This window comes from Cyprinodon variegatus, unplaced genomic scaffold (assembly GCF_000732505.1).
Source record: "Cyprinodon variegatus isolate N-32 unplaced genomic scaffold, C_variegatus-1.0 Scaffold198, whole genome shotgun sequence".
Classification (NCBI taxonomy): domain Eukaryota; kingdom Metazoa; phylum Chordata; class Actinopteri; order Cyprinodontiformes; family Cyprinodontidae; genus Cyprinodon; species Cyprinodon variegatus.
In genome coordinates this window covers 593,800-615,152 of record NW_015150651.1, presented here as the reverse complement: position 1 = coordinate 615,152, position 21,353 = coordinate 593,800, and the positions used below count along the sequence as shown (strand labels likewise).

General features: G+C 39.9%; 3 protein-coding genes across 7 annotated transcripts in view; 2 read left to right on the top strand and 1 right to left on the bottom strand.

Moving 5' to 3' along the window:
* Positions 1 to 188: 188 nt before the first annotated feature.
* LOC107087897 lies at positions 189 to 8,140 on the bottom strand. Of its 2 annotated transcripts, XM_015379728.1 has the most exons (3): positions 7,905 to 8,140; positions 7,613 to 7,735; positions 189 to 3,067 (listed from the first exon to the last, which is right to left on the bottom strand). In XM_015379728.1, the coding sequence occupies exon 3, from the start codon at positions 3,056 to 3,058 to the stop codon at positions 809 to 811; it is 2,250 nt and encodes a 749-aa protein (XP_015235214.1). In that variant the 5' UTR covers positions 3,059 to 3,067; positions 7,613 to 7,735; positions 7,905 to 8,140; the 3' UTR covers positions 189 to 808. The 2 variants fall into 2 exon arrangements, with proteins under 2 accessions (XP_015235214.1, XP_015235213.1); XM_015379727.1 differs by having other exon boundaries at positions 7,613 to 8,140.
* chmp1b (charged multivesicular body protein 1B) lies at positions 8,133 to 14,968 on the top strand. The gene is made up of 8 exons (XM_015379729.1): positions 8,133 to 8,291; positions 13,166 to 13,263; positions 13,337 to 13,483; positions 13,553 to 13,621; positions 13,702 to 13,809; positions 13,892 to 13,935; positions 14,222 to 14,294; positions 14,385 to 14,968. The coding sequence occupies exons 1-8, from the start codon at positions 8,276 to 8,278 to the stop codon at positions 14,427 to 14,429; spliced, it is 600 nt and encodes a 199-aa protein (XP_015235215.1). The 5' UTR covers positions 8,133 to 8,275; the 3' UTR covers positions 14,430 to 14,968.
* Positions 14,969 to 16,786: 1,818 nt separating this feature from the next.
* LOC107087875 (ras-related GTP-binding protein A) overlaps positions 16,787 to 21,353 on the top strand; it is a 7,977-nt gene continuing 3,410 nt past the window's right edge. Inside the window, exons 1-5 of one of the 4 annotated variants that reach the window (XM_015379691.1) lie at positions 16,787 to 16,927; positions 17,152 to 17,270; positions 18,515 to 18,614; positions 18,704 to 18,770; positions 18,868 to 19,090. In XM_015379691.1, coding sequence (XP_015235177.1) covers positions 17,244 to 17,270; positions 18,515 to 18,614; positions 18,704 to 18,770; positions 18,868 to 19,090 — 417 coding nt within the window. In that variant the 5' untranslated portion in view covers positions 16,787 to 16,927; positions 17,152 to 17,243. Of the gene's footprint in view, positions 16,928 to 17,044; positions 17,066 to 17,126; positions 17,271 to 18,514; positions 18,615 to 18,703; positions 18,771 to 18,867; positions 19,091 to 21,353 lie in introns of those variants that run through there. The other 3 variants (XM_015379692.1, XM_015379693.1, XM_015379694.1) reach the window with 3 other exon arrangements.

Sequence of the window (21,353 nt, the reverse complement as noted above, 5' to 3'; positions counted from 1 at the left end):
AAATTTTAAATTCACCATACATGTTTTTTTACTACTAAAGTAACTTATTTTAAATTAATGTTGGTTATAGCTATAAAAGCTTCTTCTCTCAGCATCCCGGAAACTTCAATCATGTCCTTTTTACATTCAAGCAATAGCAGTATAATCAAAGGTGATTTTCTTTTTTAAAAGTTAAAATAAATGTGTTTTTGCTGGTCGGTACACTGCTGCTAAAATTCAGTGGGAACTGTTGCCCATGTGCGCGCATGTGTATTAGAACAAAGTATGCCGATCTGACAGGGTATGCTGTTCTGACAGGACACCGGCAGTAAAGGCGTTACATCCTATCACTAAATAATGAATACGGAGCTAAGTCATCACCAGATGTGGTCCAGATGAATGATTCCAGAAACAGTTAGGGTTTTTACCCCACAGGATCAATCCTCAAACTTTATCCAAAGTAGGAATTAAGATCCTTGTTGCCAACAAGTGAGGGATTATGTTTGATAAGCGAACAATGTTTTTCATCCATTACTGCCTTCAATGCAGGAGGGCGATGAGTCCTCCAAGGTAAAGCAGAGCGGCCTTACAGCAGTTGTGATGAACTCCTCCCGTCGAGTCGTCCTTTCTTTTCTTAGGCTCATCTTAAAAATCGAAGCATATTTGCCGCTTCAGCCCAGACCACTTCATATCTGTTATAAGCGGGAAGGATTTTAAAACTTTAAACAACACAGCAACTGTTGTTGCCTGTTGGTAAAACCGCCGTGTGTGGCTCTTATTGCAGAGCGCCATGCTAAACGCATGCCTTCATGCTAGCGAGCCGCCATGGCTACACAAGGCCAGACTGCATGTGGACGTGCAGCGGGTACGGGTGGTAGACGAGTGAGGGCTGGGCCTGAGGGATGTAGTAGCTGTTGTAAATTGGCTCTGCGATATATGGAGCCGGCTGATAGAAGCAGGTGACGTTTGCCGTGTTGGGGATGGCGTTCTGCTCGCCTAGAACCCTCAGAGCGAGGACCGTGATCATGTTGAGGGTCTGCCTCCTCTCGTGTCCCATCAAACAAACGGTGCTCTCGTCTATAACGCGGCGTAGGGTCATCAGATAATCGTACTTGCTTGCTTCCTCACTGCCAACGAAATGGCACTGGAGGTAGGCCTCGATCTTTCTCTGCTGCTCACCTACGTCTGGGAAGTCGATGAAGAAGCGGGAGCACATGTAACGCTCCAAGGACTTGATCTCAGTCTCACTGGCGGGTCTGAAGTTCCTCACAAGCAGGTCGCTGTACTTCAGCAGACCTCCTCCACGAATCTCCTCTGGGTTGTGGGTTGCGATGAGGCGGTTGCGAAGGTGGTCCATCGCCTGCTCGAAATCTCCGTACATGCACTCTGCTTCAACGGCGATGATGGACTCACCTCCTGCACATGGACTGTTTGGAAATGTTTCAACCGGCTCGGTTCTTTGATCAGTAACCCGAGACATTAAAACTGGGTTCATTTGAGTCTTTAAATCAGGAGGCTTCTTGGAGTGTTTTGGCTTTACGATTTGTTCTACAGGGCCACAAGAACTGACAGATTCCTGAGGAATAGATTCTGGACAGTATGGAGGATCCGTTGGAACGTCTGTACCCTTCAGTTGTTCTAACTCAGGACATAAACGATTGGAGCCACCAAGTTGGACAGTGTCCGGTGCCGGGGCCCTTGGCTGAAGAGGTTTCACCACCTCTATTGGAGGAAAGAACTGTGTGGTGAGATCCGACACGTCCGTCAGGAGGGACCACTTTTCCGGCTGGCTCAGCAGCTTTCGCGACATTTTCCTTTGCAGCTTTGGAGACGGGTAGAAGTTTGGCACAATGTCCTGCGATGTGCTGCAGGTTTTCTTAGCTGGGGGAGGAAAGGAGTATTCATGGTGGGGATCTTGAAGATTAGGAGGCGGCTCAGTCTTGCAGGTTTCGATGTGTATTTCTAACGTTTTTGTTTTTTCAAAGATTGCAGTTTCTTGTGAAGCTGATTGTTCAGTGTTTGCTGCACACGCCTCTTCCGTATTCTGTATTCTTGAACATGAATGTGTAATCAGCTGATCCCTGGTGCTGGGGAATAAGGTTTCCGTTGAGGCATCAGGAGGATATTCACCATCAAAGAGTTCTTTCTGTTCTGCTTTTTCCTCACAGAGCTCAAACCCCTCTGAAATGTCTTCCTCTGATTGAACGCCCACAATGCCACCCTCGTCTTCCTCCTCCTTAGGTGAGCTGTTCTCCTCAGGTCCTTCCACCTCCAGCTTTTCAACTACATCCTCAGCCTCTTTTTCTGGAAGCTCGTATGTGGAAGCAGCTTCTTCTGGGGATGGAGGATCTGTAGTCGTTACCGGTGCTCCATCTCTTTGAGGATCTGCTTTAGCATCTTGAGGAAGCGTCGATTCCTCTTGTATCTCATCTTCTCTGCCGTGGTCTCGCTTAGATGAATCTCTGGCATTCAGAGCCAGTTTTTCTTCTTCTCTCCTGTCGCTCCCCCAGTAAGACTCCAGCATACGATCCAGTATTATCTGAAAGGAGTCTACACTGAATTCAAACTGCCTCCGGAGGGAGCTAACGAACCTGAGCCCCACGGTTTTAGATCGGTTGTTTGAGAGTAAAATCAGGCTCCATCTGTCGTGCTCATTGAACACTTTCACCATCTTTTGCACATATGCTTCCTTCATAGTGAGGCAGGTTATCTTCTGCCTGTTAACCCCGCAAGGGAGGAGATCTCGCAGGCTGCCCAGCACCACCTCCTTAATCACCTGGAAGTCCTCCTGCCTTGGCAGCTCTACTCCAAATATGATGTCCAGGTCTCTGTAGCCTAGGCCGTTATCTCTCACCAGGATGTGGCTGGCAGTCGCTCCGTTCAGGCGAATGTCTTTAACCTGGATGTGCCTCTCCATCAGTCGATCCTTAACCACGCGGATGATGTCTTTGGCTCTCACCTGCAGCGTAGGGAAATTTCCTCGCCCGTGGATTGGGATCACCTCGGTGAGAACTTTGTCGAGAGCCTGGACCTGCTCTAGGGTCAGATTGTGGAACCTCTTTTCGGTTTTATGCTCCATAGCCCTCACCTGTAAGAAAGGACACACATCATTTTCATCTCACTTTGACCATCTGATGAAAATGGTTTGAATATAGAAAATGTGTCCAAATAAGCTCTGTTTAGATGTTTTCCTCCTAACATGATCCCACTGGAATTCACGGGCAATTTTTGGATTGTTTGAATAAATTGGCAGGGTATACCTTCTTTAAAGCAAAATTTCATCAGAAAACTACATTTCATTTTTAAAGCCTTTTTATTTCATTTTTTCTTCTTCCTATTTCAGAACCATTAGCAATCAGCTCCCTATAGAAACCTAATCAGTCCTGACATTATTTGTTAACATGCTCTTATAGTAATCCATCTTTTATTGCAGTCAAATAATTTCAAATTGAAATGTTTTATCTTTACTTTAATCTCAGAGTTCTAAGATTAAAGTCAAAAACTAAAACTTTTTTCCCATATTAAACTCAAATTAAATAAATAAGTTAACTTTCTTTTTCCTTTTTTCAAGTGCCCCTAATCCTCTTCCTTAAATCGATCGTGATAATGCATGATTTAAAGAAATAAACTATAGTAGAAGTGTTATAAGGCAAGGATGCTTATAATCAGAACCACAGAAGCTACAGAGGTAGAGTCGGCTGGATCCTGAATCAACAGAATCTGGGTTAATATCTTCAAATCAATGAAATCAGCAAATATGTGTTCAAGATTTAAGATCTGACCAAGAGCTGAGAAATGAATTTGAATTTAGTTTCTGTTCTAGTTTTTTATTTATAGGGGAAAAATTGAGGCTTGAATTAAGCTTCTCTTGGTTTAGCAATCACCTTTAGGGAACTGTAGTGGGAAAAAAGTATTCAACTGTTCACCCCAGTTAAATAAACGGAGATCAACGGATTTCACTCAGTCGGCACTTTATTTTCATATCTTTGCAAAGAAAACAGTTCATCATACAGCCCTTACTGCTCTATAGTCAGCCCCGTTCTGCCTGGGCAGAGTGTGTTACCCTTACTTACAACAATGGAGAGTAATCAGAGCCTAAATAAATTACAGACACTTTGGTTAACAGTAACATGTTATGAGTAATCCTTGATAAAGAATCTAGTTTGTTTTGGAAAGAAGCTGTGTCTGGTCTGCAGACACCCTCACGCAGGAGAATTGTGAGGCCTTGCAGATGAAACAGACTGAGTGAAAACTTTTATAGTGAGTAAATAGGATAAATTAATATATGAAATAAGGTAAAATCTAAATTTTCTGACCACAGGAACTCAGTTATGTTGATTTAGACGTTTTTGTAGAGAAAACAGTTTTTTCCAACTTGACATTTTAATTTGGGATCAACTGATAGAGGTTTTTTAGACTGATACTTATTATTTTAATATCAGTCTAACTGATCCCTGACTGGTTAGATTATTTTGATCAATATTAGGAGCTGATATTGCTTTTCTTTCCTCCATTCAAATCATAAAAATGACACAGAGATGAAAAAAGTCTAAATTGAAACAAAAAAAAAAAATACATTTATCAACACTTCAAACAAAATATGAACATAGATATCAAACTGCAAGAGTTGCAATGCATTCGCTCCACGTGATTTTAATTTGTGGCTGCAGAAACGCTGATAAATCAGCCACAGAAGGCAGATATCGGCCGATACCCATATAAGAAAAAAAATATTAATCATAGCATCCAGCCGATGTGTCAGTCTCTCTAAATTTAATTGGTATTAACCATAAGAAAATGAACCATAAGAGAGTGACAGTATAAAGAGAGAAATGACATCAACATGCAAACATTTAATATAACAAACACAGAATTTTTTCAGGGTGTTTAGTTAAAGAAAAGCTGCTCAGCCTATTTAATGCAGATATTATACAGAACTATAGATCATCGATTTAGACAATCTATAAATATGACTGTATATTCATCAGCAATATAATCATGATTAATCATGAACACCTGATGATTGGACAGGAAATGCTACTTTATGGCATCACTTCAAAGCATGCAGGTGAAACCAGTGTGCCGCTCTTTGCTTTGGAGATTTTAATCATCCTGCTGATTGTGATGCTGACCAGATAAATAAGGATCCTGCTTCAGCCAGCTGCAAAAATAAAAGCTTATATTCATACACAGTAATCAGGGGCGGAGCTAGATGGGGGTGCCAGGGGTGACCCTTAGCCAATCATTGGCCACCCGTCTGGCCACCCCTACCATTGTTTTCCCCCTAATAAATATTAAAAACATTTTAATTGTTCATATATTGCTTACTATTTTTTCATATATTCATAGTTACTTGATAACAAAAACGCTCTGGTTAATTATGAACATCAGTATACTAACATTAAAGATGGTAAGTACAGAATTCCTTCTCTTTTCAGAACTAGATTTTGCATTTTATGGGGTAAAGAGAAAATTATGTGTCTCTGCATTCATCTAGGAGTCTTTACTGAAATCATAGATAACTATTTTAATAAAAACTTATTAAATAATCAATTTATGTAGATATTAGTACTTGTAAATATCAATTTTATGCAGGGTGATTGTTGATAAAAGTAGGTAAGTATTGACAATGGAAAAGATGTTCGCCCCAGAACTCAAAACTGAAATTTTATCCACGTTACCGTTTATCTAAAAAGCATGGATGTTTAAATATATGCATCTATTTGTTAGCAAAGGCTGAAGGAAAGTATAGTTTGTCTTTATTTAGAAAATATGGATGTTTTGCTCCTTCATTTTCCTATTGGAACAGTTTAGATTGACCCTGAGGTTCTGGTGCTTATCCATTTTCGGCCCCTCAGTGTACATTGATTATTGCTTTATAAAAAATGTCTGGCTGCGCCTCTGACTGGGATGACAGGAAGTTGTGGATTACTAATCCAAAGGGATATTTCTCAAAACAAACAACAAACGAAATGTTTGATCTTTTCCTCTTTTAAAGTGATTGTTAAAAGATTCGATGTTTGAATTTATCTGGATTTATTAGTGAGTGAAAAAAAGGAGACATCCACATATTCAGGCATTTTACTCATCTATAGTTATTCTACGAGACAAAACAAGTTGCATCCAGGGGCGGAGCTAGATGGGGGGCCAGGGATGGCCATGGTCACCCTTAGCCAATCATTGGCCACCCCTCCCATTTTTTCCCTTTAAGACAGATAGTGGCCACAGTAATACTCTGAAGGGGAATGTTCAAACTTATTAAACATTTAAATTTTTCATATATTAACAACTACTTGACAACAGAAACACTGTGGTTAATTATGCACATATACAAACATTAAAGATGATAAGCACAGAATTCATGCTCTTTCCAGAACTTAATTTTGAATTATTTGTGTTAAAGATAAAATGATGTGCCTCTGCACGTCATCTATGAGTCTTCAGTGAAATCATAGATAAATAACTACTTTAACAATAACATAAAAATTAATTAAATGTGAATATTAGTAGATGTTGTGCTCATTGAGGTTGGATGTTGTGCTCATTCCTGTTGAAAGAGTGTAGATTGACCATGGGTTCTGGTGCCTCTCGGCTAGGGTGGCCAGATGTCCGGCTTTAGGGATTTTCATTGCGCATTCTGACTTTAATCTCAGAATTCTGACTTTTTTCTCAGAATTCTGACTTTTTTTCCATACTAAACTGAAATAAAATTTAAAAATCAGTTAACTTTTTTTCCCCATTGGCCCTAATCCTCTTCCGTAAAATACAAATGCTGGGAACCAATTCTTTTTTATATATTTCTTTAATATTTTGTTCTATTCAGCTACACAAGCATCCTCTTTAAACTACTAAGAATTGTACTATAAATGTGACTTTACCCGATTCTTATGTACACCTTAGTAATTTATTGATATGCCGCACAATGTCCTCCTTTTTGGTGCTATAGAAATGGCCACCCTACTTTTGACCCCTATTAGGATTTTCTTGCTACGCCTCTGGTTGCATCAAAGAAACACAGATTAAATTTTGGATGACCTAGGATTGTCTGTTTGCTCAGTCAGACAGGGATTGTTGTTTTTTTTCCTGTCAGTGGCAGGTTATCCACCCGGGGCGCAGGGACTGGGGGCCCACAGCAGCCTCTAGTGAATCTCAGGGGTTACATCCTGCAGCAGGACTGCTCCTCTGCCGCTTGGCTTCTTTATAGATAAGACTCTATGAGTCATACAGCCGCTGAACAAAGCGTCACTCATTGGCTCTCCTGGATTATTTCCATGTGCGCAAAAACTACCCGAAATGCGCCACTTTGACGTGGCATCAGAGCCATCCGCCCGTAAACTTGACATGCGGGCTGTTGCATTGGTGTAATCTACCTGCACATGGAGTCTGCTTGCAGGGGTCACTTTTATTCCCCCGTGTTAAACATGTTTATAATGATCTGAATCCAAACGTTAATTATCTAATCCAAATGCATTTGTTGTTTTTAACTCAAAGTTTAAGAAAAAAAAGCTTTAATTGCGTTTATCCAAAATGACAGACATTAAAAACTCACCTGGTTGGTTGTCAAATATCAGCAAAAAAATTTAAAAAAAGTAAAATATTAAAGAAAAATGAATATCCAACAGGTTTACTCGACCTTGTTGGGAGGTTGAAGATGAAGTTAAAACGGACAGTTTCCTCTCAGCGCAGCAGTGTTGTTGCCATGGCAATTAGCCGTCACGAAATCCACGGTGAATCACGACTCCGCGGGTCAGTGGAACTACCGGGAGATCAAAAAAAAAAAAAAAAAAAACAAGTTTGAGGAAAAGCCCGAAAAGGCCTCAGGAAAAAAGGGGGTAAATTTTAGAGTTTGATAAAGTTTGGAGCTGAGCGGACACGTCGGGATGAACCGCCGCCGCACTGCCGAGCTGTTGCGGGGTGAAGCTCACATCAGACGGAGTGAGTCATCCTCCCTCTCCTCCCGGTTCTGACCAGGAGGAGCTCCCTCCGCCGTCCGCCGCCTTTCTAACTCCTTCACACCCACAGACACCAAAACTCTCCTCCCAATCTGCTTCTTCTCTTCTTTATTTGTTTGTTTCAATTTATTTTTCATTCACGTTTTGAGCGAAAGGGGCGAAGCCAAGTAGCTGTGACGTTTGAATTGGAACACCGATACCACGTGACGATGACGTAGACGATATTTTGGTCAGAAACCAGGAAGTGCGGAAGAGGGCGAAGCGACCGAAACAGAAGCTCAAGTCTCAACAACTTTTTTTCTTTTCTTTAGCCGTTTTGGTGTCAGAAGAAGCAGCAGCTGAAGATGCCGAGCATGGAGAGTATCCTTCAGAGCGGTGGGAAGGCGGGAGGGCTGCGGGGAACCGAGGGGGAAGGCTGGGGCTTAAACCTGCCAGAGCAACACGGTAGCCTCCAAACGAGGACATTTATCAGTCACAGATGTTTGAAACGTTCCTGCCTGCGTTAGAAAGCGATGAAAGTTTGACCGGTTGTTCTGTTTAAAAGGTTAAACATTGATGAAATTCTTCAGGGGTCTTTCATCTTTGCCTGAGATGCGTTCAAGGCCTCAGAGCTAACATCGGTAAACAGAATAACGACTGAATCATTTGGTTTCTGCGATACTTTCTCCTAAAAAAAGTTATGTTATCAACTGACACCACTTTTAGTCTCCTAAAATGTTTTTTAAGCCATCTTTTCTGGGAAATCAGTGTAAAAGTGTTTAAACTATATGTTTACCATAACTAGGCTAAAAGTAAGCACTGTGTTTTCATTTGTTAGCTAATAACTCGCACATAGCTTGGATATAAATACTACCCAGTTACCATCCAGTTATTCCGATATTATTTAGCTGATATTTAAAGTTTTTCAGGATAAATGTCTGGATCCTCCTTTACTTTTACTCTTTTATTCTGATCGTTATTAATCAATAATAATAAGTAGATCAGCTGTTTTGTCCAACTATTTGTTTATCGCCTAATCAGTGCTCTTTTGTGGACAGACTACGTACGTCATGCTGTGACCATACTCAGAGCTGAATGACGTCATAATGGATGGTATAGGGGAAAAAATGTAAAGTCGAGGGATTTTCAAATATTTCTTAATAGTAAATCAGAAATGTTCCCATAAAAGATCAGATCTCAGTCTGATCTCTGAATGAAATAATAATAATTAATGAAAATATAGAAAATGTTCAAACATCGTGGATATGCTGGTGAGGATTCTCAGTCATCCAGGTCATATTCATTCTAAAAATAGTTCAAATGCAATCCACTGGACTTTGTTTCCAAGTTTGAAGACGTTTCGCTTCCCATCCAGGAAGCTTTTTCAATTCAAAATGTCAGAATTAGCGTTGAGTTCGAGGCTTTATAGAGTGGACCAAACGCCATACAGGGGACCAAAACACCTTGTCTGTTCAGCCAGGCCAACAATTCCCCCTAACAACTAGCCTGACGTAGTCCTACTCAATTCTAGTCAGAATATGAGTCTGATACTGCTCCATAGAGCTGTGATTATGGGGCGTGTTTTGATCGAACCAGGAAAAAAAATGCCTCTGCACTCAATTGGATAGACCTACAACCAATAAGAGCAACGGAGTGCGTGACGTATGTTAAGCCACGCATAGTTGTTGTCAACAAAAATCAAAGCCTTGATGATGAGCCTTGATCGCGTTTCTCTGTTCCTCTTTTAAAATGAATTTGCTGTCGATATCTTCTAGAACAAACCTAATAGCAGAATCTACTCACCTCAACTCTCCGGCAGCAGCCATTGTTGTTGTCACCCAAGCGCGCTTTGGTCACGTGGTTGATCACGTTACTGATCATCTGTCCATCATCGTATAAAGCCCTCCCTGACAATTTGATTGGATCACCAGAGAGTGGGCGATAATACTCACGCTACTATGGTGCAATGCCAGACCGAACTTCCCAACCTCAAACCTTGTGGGCGGGATTAAGTTCGGAATGGCACCCAGGCTACCTAACAACCCCCTTCAGAGACATAGACAAGTATTGGTTATTGTAGGCTAACAAAGAAATCAAATGACCCCCATTCCGAAGGGGCGGACCCGTTCATCTGGTTCAATTTGCATGTTTCTAAGCCAAAACAGGGCTTTGTTTTGGTCCACTCTACAGAGCCTTGAACTCAACGTTCTTTCTGACATTTTGAATTGAAAAAGCTTCCTTGATGGGAACTGAAACTTCTTCAAACTTGGAAACAAAGTCCAATGGATTGTTTTTTAACTTTGTTTTGGAATATCATGGCTGTACAATTCTATCTATACATGCAGTACCCTATAATATCCGGGAATGTCACCATAACAACATGACTTATTTAATAAAGACAAGGATTGAACTTTTTCTTTCTACTTTGTGATCACAAATAAAATAGATCTCAGGATATGACTCTTCTCTATAGGTACCTCGAAACCTTTTAAATTCATAATTTTATATTTAGTCAACAAGATTTTTTTCTTAGAAAACATTCCTTCTGGTTTAGTTTCACCTTCTTACTCTATCAGAGATTTTATAAATTAAACAATGCGATCCACTCAATTTAAAGAAACAGCTTAGAAAACCTAAAGGCGCTGAAATGCAATGATTAGCTAACTAATCAATGAAAAATATAAAATGAAGATTAAAAATCTACTTTCTATATAATTACATGTATACATACGTTCATTTTTAATGGTTTCCTCATCATCATTTAAAGACAACAAATAGGTTTTTTTTTTTTTTTTGATAGAAATTTTTATTTCCTATAAATATTTTGCCTCCATCAGAAAATATTGTACATTTTCAGCTGCATAAATAACAGGAAGAAAAATGTAAAGTGGTTCTTTGATAGATTTTCACATTAATTTATTTACTCTACAGAATCCAGCCTGAAAAATCCTTCTGCTTTGATTAACCAATCAAAGCATTGGTGCTGATTGGACGTTTTAATGATGTCATATTAAAGTAAGCGTTTATTACCGCAGGTTTGCTGCTATGAATTAAATAATAATAATATAGCGCATGCTCTCCTGGAGCTCAAAGGAAGTTGTAGCAGAGCGAGAAGGGAGGAACCATGGAGGCTGCAGGCAGTCTGAAACGGAGGGGGGCGGATACCGAGGATGTGGGATGTCGGGGTCAGGGAAATGCAGTTAAATTTAGAAATAATGATTAATAGTTCAAGATCCAGAATAAAAAAACCTGAATAATATCTGATTTCATGAGAAATGAGACTAGAACAGGGCTGGGTATAAAGTCTGGATGTTGGTGTTCAGTGAAGAGGACCTCGAGCTGCCGAGGCGTTTACATGTAACTGCTAAGTTGATGGATGCGTGGGTAAGCATCCTTATTGATGCTGATATCAGTGACAGCACTGCTGGGAAAGAATGCTATGAATTTGATTGATTGGTCGGTGATTGATTGATTAAATTATTGACTTAAAATTCAAGCTGATTTAATCTAAGCTTTGCAGAGAAATGGTATTCAGGTTTTAGAGCTGTCGTTCATGTTGTAGCATCAAGAGAATGAAGTTAAATCCAGTTATATCCCTCAGTGACATCTATCTGATCGGGTGGATATTTGATGTCCAGTCCCTGCTTTAAGTGGCCTGCTGCTCTTAATGCCACGACCGTGGACAGATGTGTTCCCTTTAATCAGCCTGGCCCTTTAGAGGAGGATTATAAAGAATATTATCTCTGTTTTTTTTGTTCTGTATCTTCCTATTTTCTTCCTATAACCTGGTGATGAATGAAGATAATAACTTTTATCCTGACAAAAGGGGAACTCTGCTTAAACTAATATGATTCCTGAAAGAGATGAAACTAATCATTAGCATCTATATCTGATAGCATCATAGTATTGGTTGGAAAATGGAGCAATATCCACATCTAGGGTTTAAACCTGAACATCATCCTGCTTTGCTTTCTGGTAGTTCTGTGGTTCTACCAGCAGATGGCGCCACATCTGTTTATGTCTGCTTAGACCTGGAATTACACTTGGGCTCCAAAAGGGTCTGAACACCATCAGGACAGACGCTTGGTGAATAAAACAGGATTTAATCAGGATCAGGTGGTTTTTGGTCTTTTTGTAGAGGAATATAACAGGACAACAAAACTTTAAATGTTGCAGTGACTCGTAGGTTATTTTTTTAAACGAGTATCTACTGTAGAGGTCTGTCTTGCTCTGAATCTGCAGAAGCCTCTGACTGAAGACACTCTCTTGTTGTTTAACAATCTGATGAAGAGAATGCTCACTATTGTCCACAACTTTCTTCTCTTATTGAATAATTCTTCTTTGTGAAATAATCTCCAGAGGTTCTAGAGGAGTTACTCATTTGAGTTTCACAGTCTTTTTTTAAATCTGTATGCTGGTATGGCCAGAAAGTCTAGCAGAGAGACGCTTGAGTCCGAGTTGATGGAAGAGATGGCTTAAATTTCTTCTTCCTCTCACTTCTCTTTGCTCCCGCTCTGCATCCCTGGTGTTTCATTTTCAACTCAGCTGGTACTTGCGGAGGTAACTGATGTATTGTTTCAGCTTTAGAGATGGTAAAGAGCTGCTCCTGGGTGTAAAAAAAAAAATGAACTTGCTATGGTTGCTGTGGTTACGCACCATAACAAGTATCTAAAAGGACAAAAATATTAGTGAAAATCCCTCCAGTTTCAAAGTATTCATCAACAGATGCGAAAAACATCAGAAAAAAGAAACTCTGATCCAAAAATTGAGCAATCCAAGTTCTCTTAAAAAGAATAACAAGGCAAGCTAGCAGAGCTACTCCAACCTGCAGCCACTTTAAACAACACTATTCTAAAATATGCCTTTGACTGAGAATACTGTTTTTCTTCTGAAGCTGTTTAAGTTTGCATCGGCCTCCTCTGCAGATTAAACTGTTTATGCTCATGTATGATCCGTTCAGGTTTTAGTTGTTGATGGTTTTATATATTATGCAAAAATGACACAAAGAAAGGCTTGAAGCACGTCAGCATAAACAGGAGGGCTGCACCCGTCTATGAAGCTAGTATAAACTTTATGCATTTGAAAGAAATTGCTAGAAGAAAAACATATAGAAAATATAAAACACAAACATACTTTTAATTATTGATATATAAACCAATTTATGAGTGTTTTTCATGTTCAGGGTGGAGACTATGCTCGACTGAGGGGTTTGGTTCCTTTGCTTCTTGTTGTTTCTCCTTAACTTCTCCTCTCAGAAAATCTCTTCAATCTAAAGTTTGCAGCCAAAGAGCTCCAGAGAAACGCAAAGAAATGTGATAAAGAGGAAAAAGTTGAGAAGGCCAAAGTGAAGAAGGTAGGTGGCGTTTGTCCCGCTGCGCCGGCCGCGGATGTCAGAGGATTTCACCGAAGCTCTCCTTTGTCTGCAGGCCATCCAGAAGGGGAACATGGAGGTGGCCCGGATCCACGCGGAGAACGCCATCAGACAGAAGAACCAGTCGGTGAACTTCCTGAGGATGAGCGCTCGGGTTGACGCGGTGGCGGCGAGGGTCCAGACGGCGGTCACCATGAACCAGGTACGGCGTGTTTTGACCTCCTGTCAGTGGCTGATCCACCTGCGGCTTTTAATGGCTTCCCTCTCATAGGTCACTAAATCCATGGCTGGAGTGGTGAAAGGCATGGACGCCACCCTGAAGAGCATGAACCTGGAGAAGGTATGGGGCGGGGCGGGGGGCGTGTTTTCACCTTTGGACGGGTCGTCAGGCTTTAAAGCGTCCCACTTCTCTTCCTTTAGATCTCGGCTCTCATGGACAAATTCGAGCATCAGTTTGAAACTCTGGACGTTCAGACGGCCCAGATGGAGGACACCATGAGCAGCACCACCACGCTCACCACGCCACAGGTGACTTCCTCTTCTCAGCTCCTTCTGCTGCTCCGTTTCAGAACCGTTTGCTTCAATCCAACCTGTTCCATGTGTGTTTCAGAACCAAGTGGATTCGTTGCTGCATGAGATGGCAGATGAAGCAGGGTAACCTTCCTCTTTCCAGTCCTTAACCCCCACAGATCAGTGTTTAATGGTCAAGCTTTAAATGTTCAGTTGAGGAAATCTGGATGGGAAGTTTTCCAGAAGACGTTTCTCCTCTCATCCAAGAGGCTTCTTTAGTTGGATAAAAGGCGAAACATCTTCCTGAAAACTTTCCGTCCAGTTGACTAAACTGAACGTTTGAAAGAAGGAAAGATAGTTTATTGGCCTGTAAGTTAAGTGTTTTGGTCAGTCTAATGGGTTAAATGGTTAATATTTGGTTTCTGTTCAGTTTGGACCTGAACATGGAGCTCCCCCAAGGACAGACCGGATCAGTGGGTACCAGCGTAGCCTCTGCAGAACAGGTACCGCTGCATGACTGCTTTAAAAAAAAAAACACCTTTATTCTCCTGAACATGGAGCCAAATAAAAGCCGCTCTCTCTTCTGTTCTCAGGACGAACTCTCCCATAGGCTCGCCAAGCTCCGAGACCAGATGTAAAGAACCTGTGCTGTGGAGCAGAACCGGAACCCAGAGCTCTACTGATACACACTACCTGAATATAAACATATTTTCCCTCTTTGTTTTTTTACATATTCTGTGTGGTGAGCAGCTACTGTCATAAATAATCTCCTCCTAAAGCTAACGGCTCCTCTTGGTGTTTCATTTCCAGCTTTATAATGTTTACTAAATTAGAAATTGAAATCAGAAAGGTTTTAATAGAATAAAAGGTTTGATTCTGGAGGAAAAGGAATATTTATAAACCCTTCAAATATAATCCCAACAGGAAAAAGGAGATTTATGAGTTTTTATTTATCTTTCATTTTCAGAAATGCTCTCCAGGTTTTGTATAAAAGTGGGATGTGTTTCGCGTTGATCTTTACCCCTTCCATTGATGAACTGACCTCTTTTCTGATTGATTCTGTTTTCTTTGTGGTGAAGGAGGTCCTGGGAGGTTACGTCGCCTTCCAAGGGTTTCCTCTCATTGTTTGGGAAGGGTTCAAATTAAGAGAACAAACAATAAAGTTTTATAATACTCAGATAAACTATGTCTGCCTCTTTTTTTTAAAAGCGATCCACTTTTGGAAGGAAAAATCCCCCCAAATACAGAGGAAATACATTTTTAGTTTAAAGCACTGTTTTAGAATCAGACTCAGTAGAGGAAGCTTGATACCTACAGAATAAAACCATATTTAAAGAGTGGTTCTGTTATGTTTTTACTTATCTTAAATCGAAACTCTTCTGTTTATAAAAAACTTTCATGTTTCTGATTCATTTCCTCCATCCACACAATGTCAGTTTTTTCCCCTTCCTATTAACATGTTAAGTTCAAATTTCTTTAGTCTTTTTTTTTTTTTGGCTGCAGTCAAACATTTGATCTGCTGAGCATCACCTCCATCAGACATGATCTGTCCTGCAGACAGACAAACCAACGCTGGGCCCAGTTCCTCCACTCAGTCCCAGCAAGAAAGTCATCTTTATTTTTTTCTTTAATCTCACGTTGAGTCAGATCCCTCTGTTTCTGTCCATAATTCGTTACCCTGCTGTGTTTTAAAAAGTCAGTTTCTTTGTGAATATAAACTCCTGCTGTTTTTGCAAATTATAAAGCTCTTTCATATTCAGCCTCATCCACAAAGTCTAGTTTGTTCTTATTTCCCCTCTTAGTCAGAACTGAAGCTTCTCTTCTATTTTTTCTGTGGATGACTACACTTTTTTTATTCATCCATCTCTCTGTTTATTTATTTCTATATTTGTATGTTTTTAAGATATAGATAATAGTGTTTTGCTCATTTGGAGCCATGTATTCAATTGTCTTTTTCCTCCTTACTGGTCAAATAAAGTGCTGCGGTTTGGAAGAGGGAATGGCTCATTTAAAACAACATGCACAAATGAATTATGACCACAGCCGAACCAGTTTGCTTCAACTACTTCCTATTGATACGTTTATCTATGATTTAACCAAAAGACCTTCATTAAGTTTACTTTTAAATGAAATCAAGACTTTAATATGAAGATCATGAATGGAGTTTCTGGATTTCTGATGGAAATTAAGAACATTTAAATCTGTGACTTAATAAAGACCATGATAAGGGAAATATTAGTTTACTTCTGTTGTATAAATGATGATGCGAAGGAAAGATGAAGTGTTCCTCCATTTATTGACCTCTTCAACTAAAGGTCTGTCTTTCAAATGAAGGAAAACCGTTTTCAACCAAATCTGAATTTCAGGAATTTACAAAGAGGATCTTCAACAAAATAATATCAGAAAATTTCTTCCAACTTCAAGAGAATATAACAAGTAAAAGTACAACATGTACACATAAATAGGTAAAATGAACTAATATGTATTTTTAAGTGTCTTTGAATACAGTTTTCTTAACACATTCCCAAAAATACATTTGAATACGTATAGTAATGAGGCTGTTGGTGCAAAAAGAAAAACAAAATGGAAAAAATATAACAAAAAGATCAGCTTATGAGTCATTGTTTTAATCTAACGTCGAGAAAAAAGGGATCCAAGCGAATCTCAGTGAAACTTTATTTTCTCAAAGTCTTTCATTTAATCTAACAGTACATGAACAACTGATCTGACAGTAATGTCTCAAACAAAAGAAAAGCAAACAAAAGTCCTGCAGTTTACTAAAAAGAGAAACTTAGACCAATAAATAAATCATACATTACAATACATCGACTAAATAATAAGCCTTTTCCTGATGTGTTTGTCTGGTTAAAATCCTCTCCTAGCATTTGAATAAAGTTATTATAAAAATGTTCAGCTTAATCTGATCTATAAAACTCATCCACTGTGGACTACAGTCAGCCTGTCAGACGCTACTGAGGGATTACAGTGTTTGGGTCGTCATGTGACGCTGGCGTAAACAGGAAGCAGCTGATTTTTTTCCCCCCTCTCAGTGATGTGTGTTACTGTGTCCTTTAGGAGTAATATCTCTGTGTCTCCGGGCTTCCCTGGACACCAGTAGCCGCTAAGGCCTTTAGAGGTAAGGATGAAACACGACACCAAACTTTAAACAGCACAGCTTAGCCGTTAACTTTGGTAGCCTAGCCTCGTTAGCATGATTAGCATTAGCTAAAGTGAGCAGCCGGAGCCAAACACACAGATTTAATTAACTTAGTCGGTGAGATTATTTAATTTACTTGTTTATAGAGTATAGTTTGTCCGATCTGATGTTTTAACAGTGGGATTGTTTTATTGCGGAAGTAGGAGCGGAGTGAAACTGCTCCGCAGGAGAAACAAACCCAAGTCATCTGACCTGCAGCTCAGAGGAACCTCCAGCATCGTGTCTCCTCAGGGTTATGTCCAGCTCAGCCATGAAGAAAAAGGTGAAGCTGCTTTCCTCACCTCTCATTAGCAGGGCTGTCAACTCTCACCCATTGGGAGTGAGACTCACCCATCTCAGTGTCTTCACTCTCACTCCATATTCCCAATTTCTCACACTAATAATCTCCCTTTGGAAATTAGGAGTAATTAAACCAACCCACAAATTTTAATTCTTAAAGCTTCCAGGTTTGCCTCTCAAACCCATAGGAGCCATTGCATTTTATTTTTCAAAAGATCAGCCACTAAATAAAAGACCAACCACATTCAGAGAGGATGTGCAGAACAGCTCACTTATCCTGGATTCATAGAGAAGAAACCACAGGGATTTTTTTCTTTTGTTATTACTTATCTTATTCATTTATCTTTATTTTTGTCCATTGAATATGTTTAAAAACTTAATTTTCATCAAACCTTCCAAACTGAAACATCCAGAGAAGTGCTGTCTCCTATATTTGTGAGATTTTATCAAATCTACAGCCTCCTAGAAGGTCTGAACTGTTTAACCGTTTTGTCAATTGTAAAAAAAATAAACTAATAAGATAATAACTTAAGATTTTTAATCCTTCGCCTATTACCAAATATTCATACACAGTGTAGTTTGCATAGGTTTCGATTGCACTGGTTCCTGTATCAGTGCCAGTAATGCAGTAATAGCTTATTAGTTCCCCATTATTTACTTGAGCTGCAGAGAATAATTAATGAACAAAGTTGTGAAATTCTTAGTTTAAAGTATATTTAAGATGCAAGTATTTTAGTTGGGCACATTCTGCTTTACTGCAATTCTCTAAAAAATAACCAGAATGTTGAAAATAATGTATATTGTGAGGAAAATGTTTCACATAATTATAGATCACCGCTACTAACTGTGTTATAAAAACTCCACATTTTGCCACTTTGTTTCAGTTAAATCCTCTGAATTTAAGGCTCTGAATCCTCCAACCTATAGCTGCACCTGTCCTCATCTAACCCTGACAAGGTTTCCTGTCCAAACTATTTCAAAATCTCACCCCAAGGTTTGGTGAAAAGTTGGCGGCCCTGCATTAGTTTTGCACTCATCTTTCTTTTCAATATGACGTCTTTACCTTCTGTTGTTGGCTTCACATAAACACCCAGCTGACATTTAAACAGACCAGACTGCCTCAGCACTTTATGTAAACACTCCATAGACAGTTGGGTTCTCCAGTGTAAATGTCTAATGCTGTTTATCTTCCATAATTTTCTCATAATGATGTTTTCCGGTTTCTAGGTTTTACTGATGGGGAAGAGCGGGTCTGGAAAGACCAGCATGAGGTCCATCATCTTTGCAAATTACATAGCTCGAGACACCCGCCGCCTTGGAGCTACAAGTAAGATAAAACTCAAATTATTTAACACTTAAACATTAGTAGCTGATGTTTTACAAATTGAAATGAAATAAATGTCCTGTTTCCTCCAGTTGATGTGGAGCACTCCCACGTTCGCTTTCTGGGCAACCTGGTCCTAAACCTGTGGGACTGTGGAGGGTAAGGCCTAAAGTCTTGCTGTCCTTTGCAACATTTTGACACCCCCTCCACTGTTAGTTTAAAAACTAGATTCATTTCATCCTTTTTTACCCACCAGGCAAGACACCTTCATGGAGAATTATTTTACGAGCCAGAGGGACAACATTTTCCGAAACGTCGAGGTCCTCATTTATGTGTTTGACGTCGAGAGCCGTGAGCTGGAGAAAGACATGCACTACTACCAGTCCTGCCTGGAGGCCATCTTGCAGAACTCCCCCGACGCCAAAGTCTTCTGTCTGGTTCACAAAATGGACCTGGTTCAGGAGGACCAGAGGGATCTGGTGAGCTTTATACATCGCCTCCAGCTTCTGTTGTGTCGTCGGTACTTTCTGCCAATCTAACAACTGAAGTAAACGTAAAGAAATGGCAGATGTGTCTCTAATCACCACCGTTCTGGTCAAATTTGTCTTTTATTTGACTTCATCGCACAGCTGAACTTCACCCATTCAGCATTTTTCTTACAGTCAACTGTAACATTGAGTGTTTTTTAGGGAGGTGAAAAACATTAAACCTCTGGAGACAGAATCAGTGAGATGATCAAATCAAGCTAACAGGCAGATAAAACAGATCAAAACAGCGAGGAATTACAGTGATCAATCAAGGATTGTTTAGATTAGAAAGGAGACACTGGAGATAACGGCTATATAAGATTAGTAAAACAGCAATAAAATAATAAAATATAACCATATAATAGAACAGTTTTTACAGTTGAAATAAGATGATAATCATAAGATAAGAAAAGTTATAAAAAAAAAAAAAAAGTCAGACTGAGGAGATGTGAAAGCTTTACTTTCAAAAACATCTAAGCTCTCAGCAGGTCCTCAGGATGCCTGTTTCATGAGAACTGAGGGTTCTGCAGGGACTGCATGACAGAAACAGACTGATGGGGAGGAAATTGGAGACTATAGATGGAATCTGATGTGAAGCGGATTCATCCACAACTTAAGCTCTAAAATTCTGTTTCAAAGGTACTTCCTACGTTCTGAGAGTTTAGTTGATGAAGAACCTAAGGTGGGTCTGCTTTCACACAGAACCAGGTATCAGTCTGCAAAGCAGCTGGTAGAGGATGATTTTATAGGTGGACCAACAGCCAGCAGAACCAGATTAGAACCAGTCAAAAACCTACGGATGTGAAGCAAAAACATTTTTTTATTTAAACAGAAAGCTGTTATTAAGGTCTAATAGATGAATCCAGCTCATCAGAGATGTCCATTTATAGGTCTATTTCTAAGGTAACATTTATTTCAAAAGTCTTGGAAAAGATCTGTTTCTCTTAGCTTAAACATCATCTGGAGGAAAATGAACTCCTTGAAATATTTCAGTCTGGGTTTAAGGCTCCTCATAGCACTGAATCAGCATTGCTACGAGTTTTAATGATATTCTATCAGCCTGTGACTCTGGTAGCTTTTAGTTCTGCTTGATCTAACGGTAGCTTTTGATATGGTTGACCACCATATTCTAAAAACACGTCTGAATCATTTAGCAGGGATCCAGAACACCGGATTATATCTGATCAACAGTCTAAGTCTATCCTACGGAGTCCCACAAGGCTCACTTTTAGGGCCCCTTTTCTCTGTATTTGCTGCCATTCGGTTCCATACTGAGAAGACATCTCCCTGCTCCCTAAAGCAGGGAGATGGTTTTTCAGTGAAGTCCTCATTGAACTGTTTAGACATTAAAGCCTAGTTGGTCCTAAATTTTTTCATTTCAATGAGAAGAGAACGGAGGTTATAGTGTTTGGACCTAGTGACTCCGCTGCTATAGACCTAGGACCCCTGGCACCATATTTTAAATCCACCATCACAAAGTTGGGTTTTAAGATGGACAGTGATTTAAATTGATTTAAGTTGTCAGATCTTTCTTTTATCAGTTAAGACAATTGGCAAAACTAAAACCTTTACTGCATGGCAGCCCTTTGAAACAGTTATCCTTGCTTTTATTTCATCTCTCAGTTTCAGGTTTTGCTGTCTCGTTTACAGCTGGTGCATAACAAAGCTGCTGGTCTTCTAACTGGAACTCCAAAGTATGATCGCATCACTCCTTGCCCTTTGTTGGGAGTCACACTGATAGCGTAGGTTAGGAGGGTTAGTGGTGAGGAGGCGGTTCGGGATGCAGTCAGTCTGTCAGGGAATGACTCTGGACCTGCAGCTTTATGCTCATGAAATCGTCAAACATCAATATTCTGCTTTTGGTGCAAAGAAAAAAAAGAAAAATCCTTATATTCGTCAAAAAGAATCTCTATTGTGCCAAAAGCATTGAGCCCTGTTTAAATTAGGAATCCCAAATTCTGTCAGGTTGGAGGGTGCGCTACTGATCTGCAGTTTCTGATCCTTTCAATAGGTGTGGACTTTGACTAGGCCACTCTAATACATGGAGCTCCTGAGTTTCATCTCAGGCTGTTTGTTTATGGCTTTTGTTCTGCTTGAAGGAGACCTTTTGTGTCTTCTCTGTCTGGAGAGCTTCTGCTCCCTTCACAAGAAAGCTGCTTTTTTTTTTTTTTTTTTTTTTAAAAACCCGTGAAGTGTTGTTCAGATCAAGGTTTTT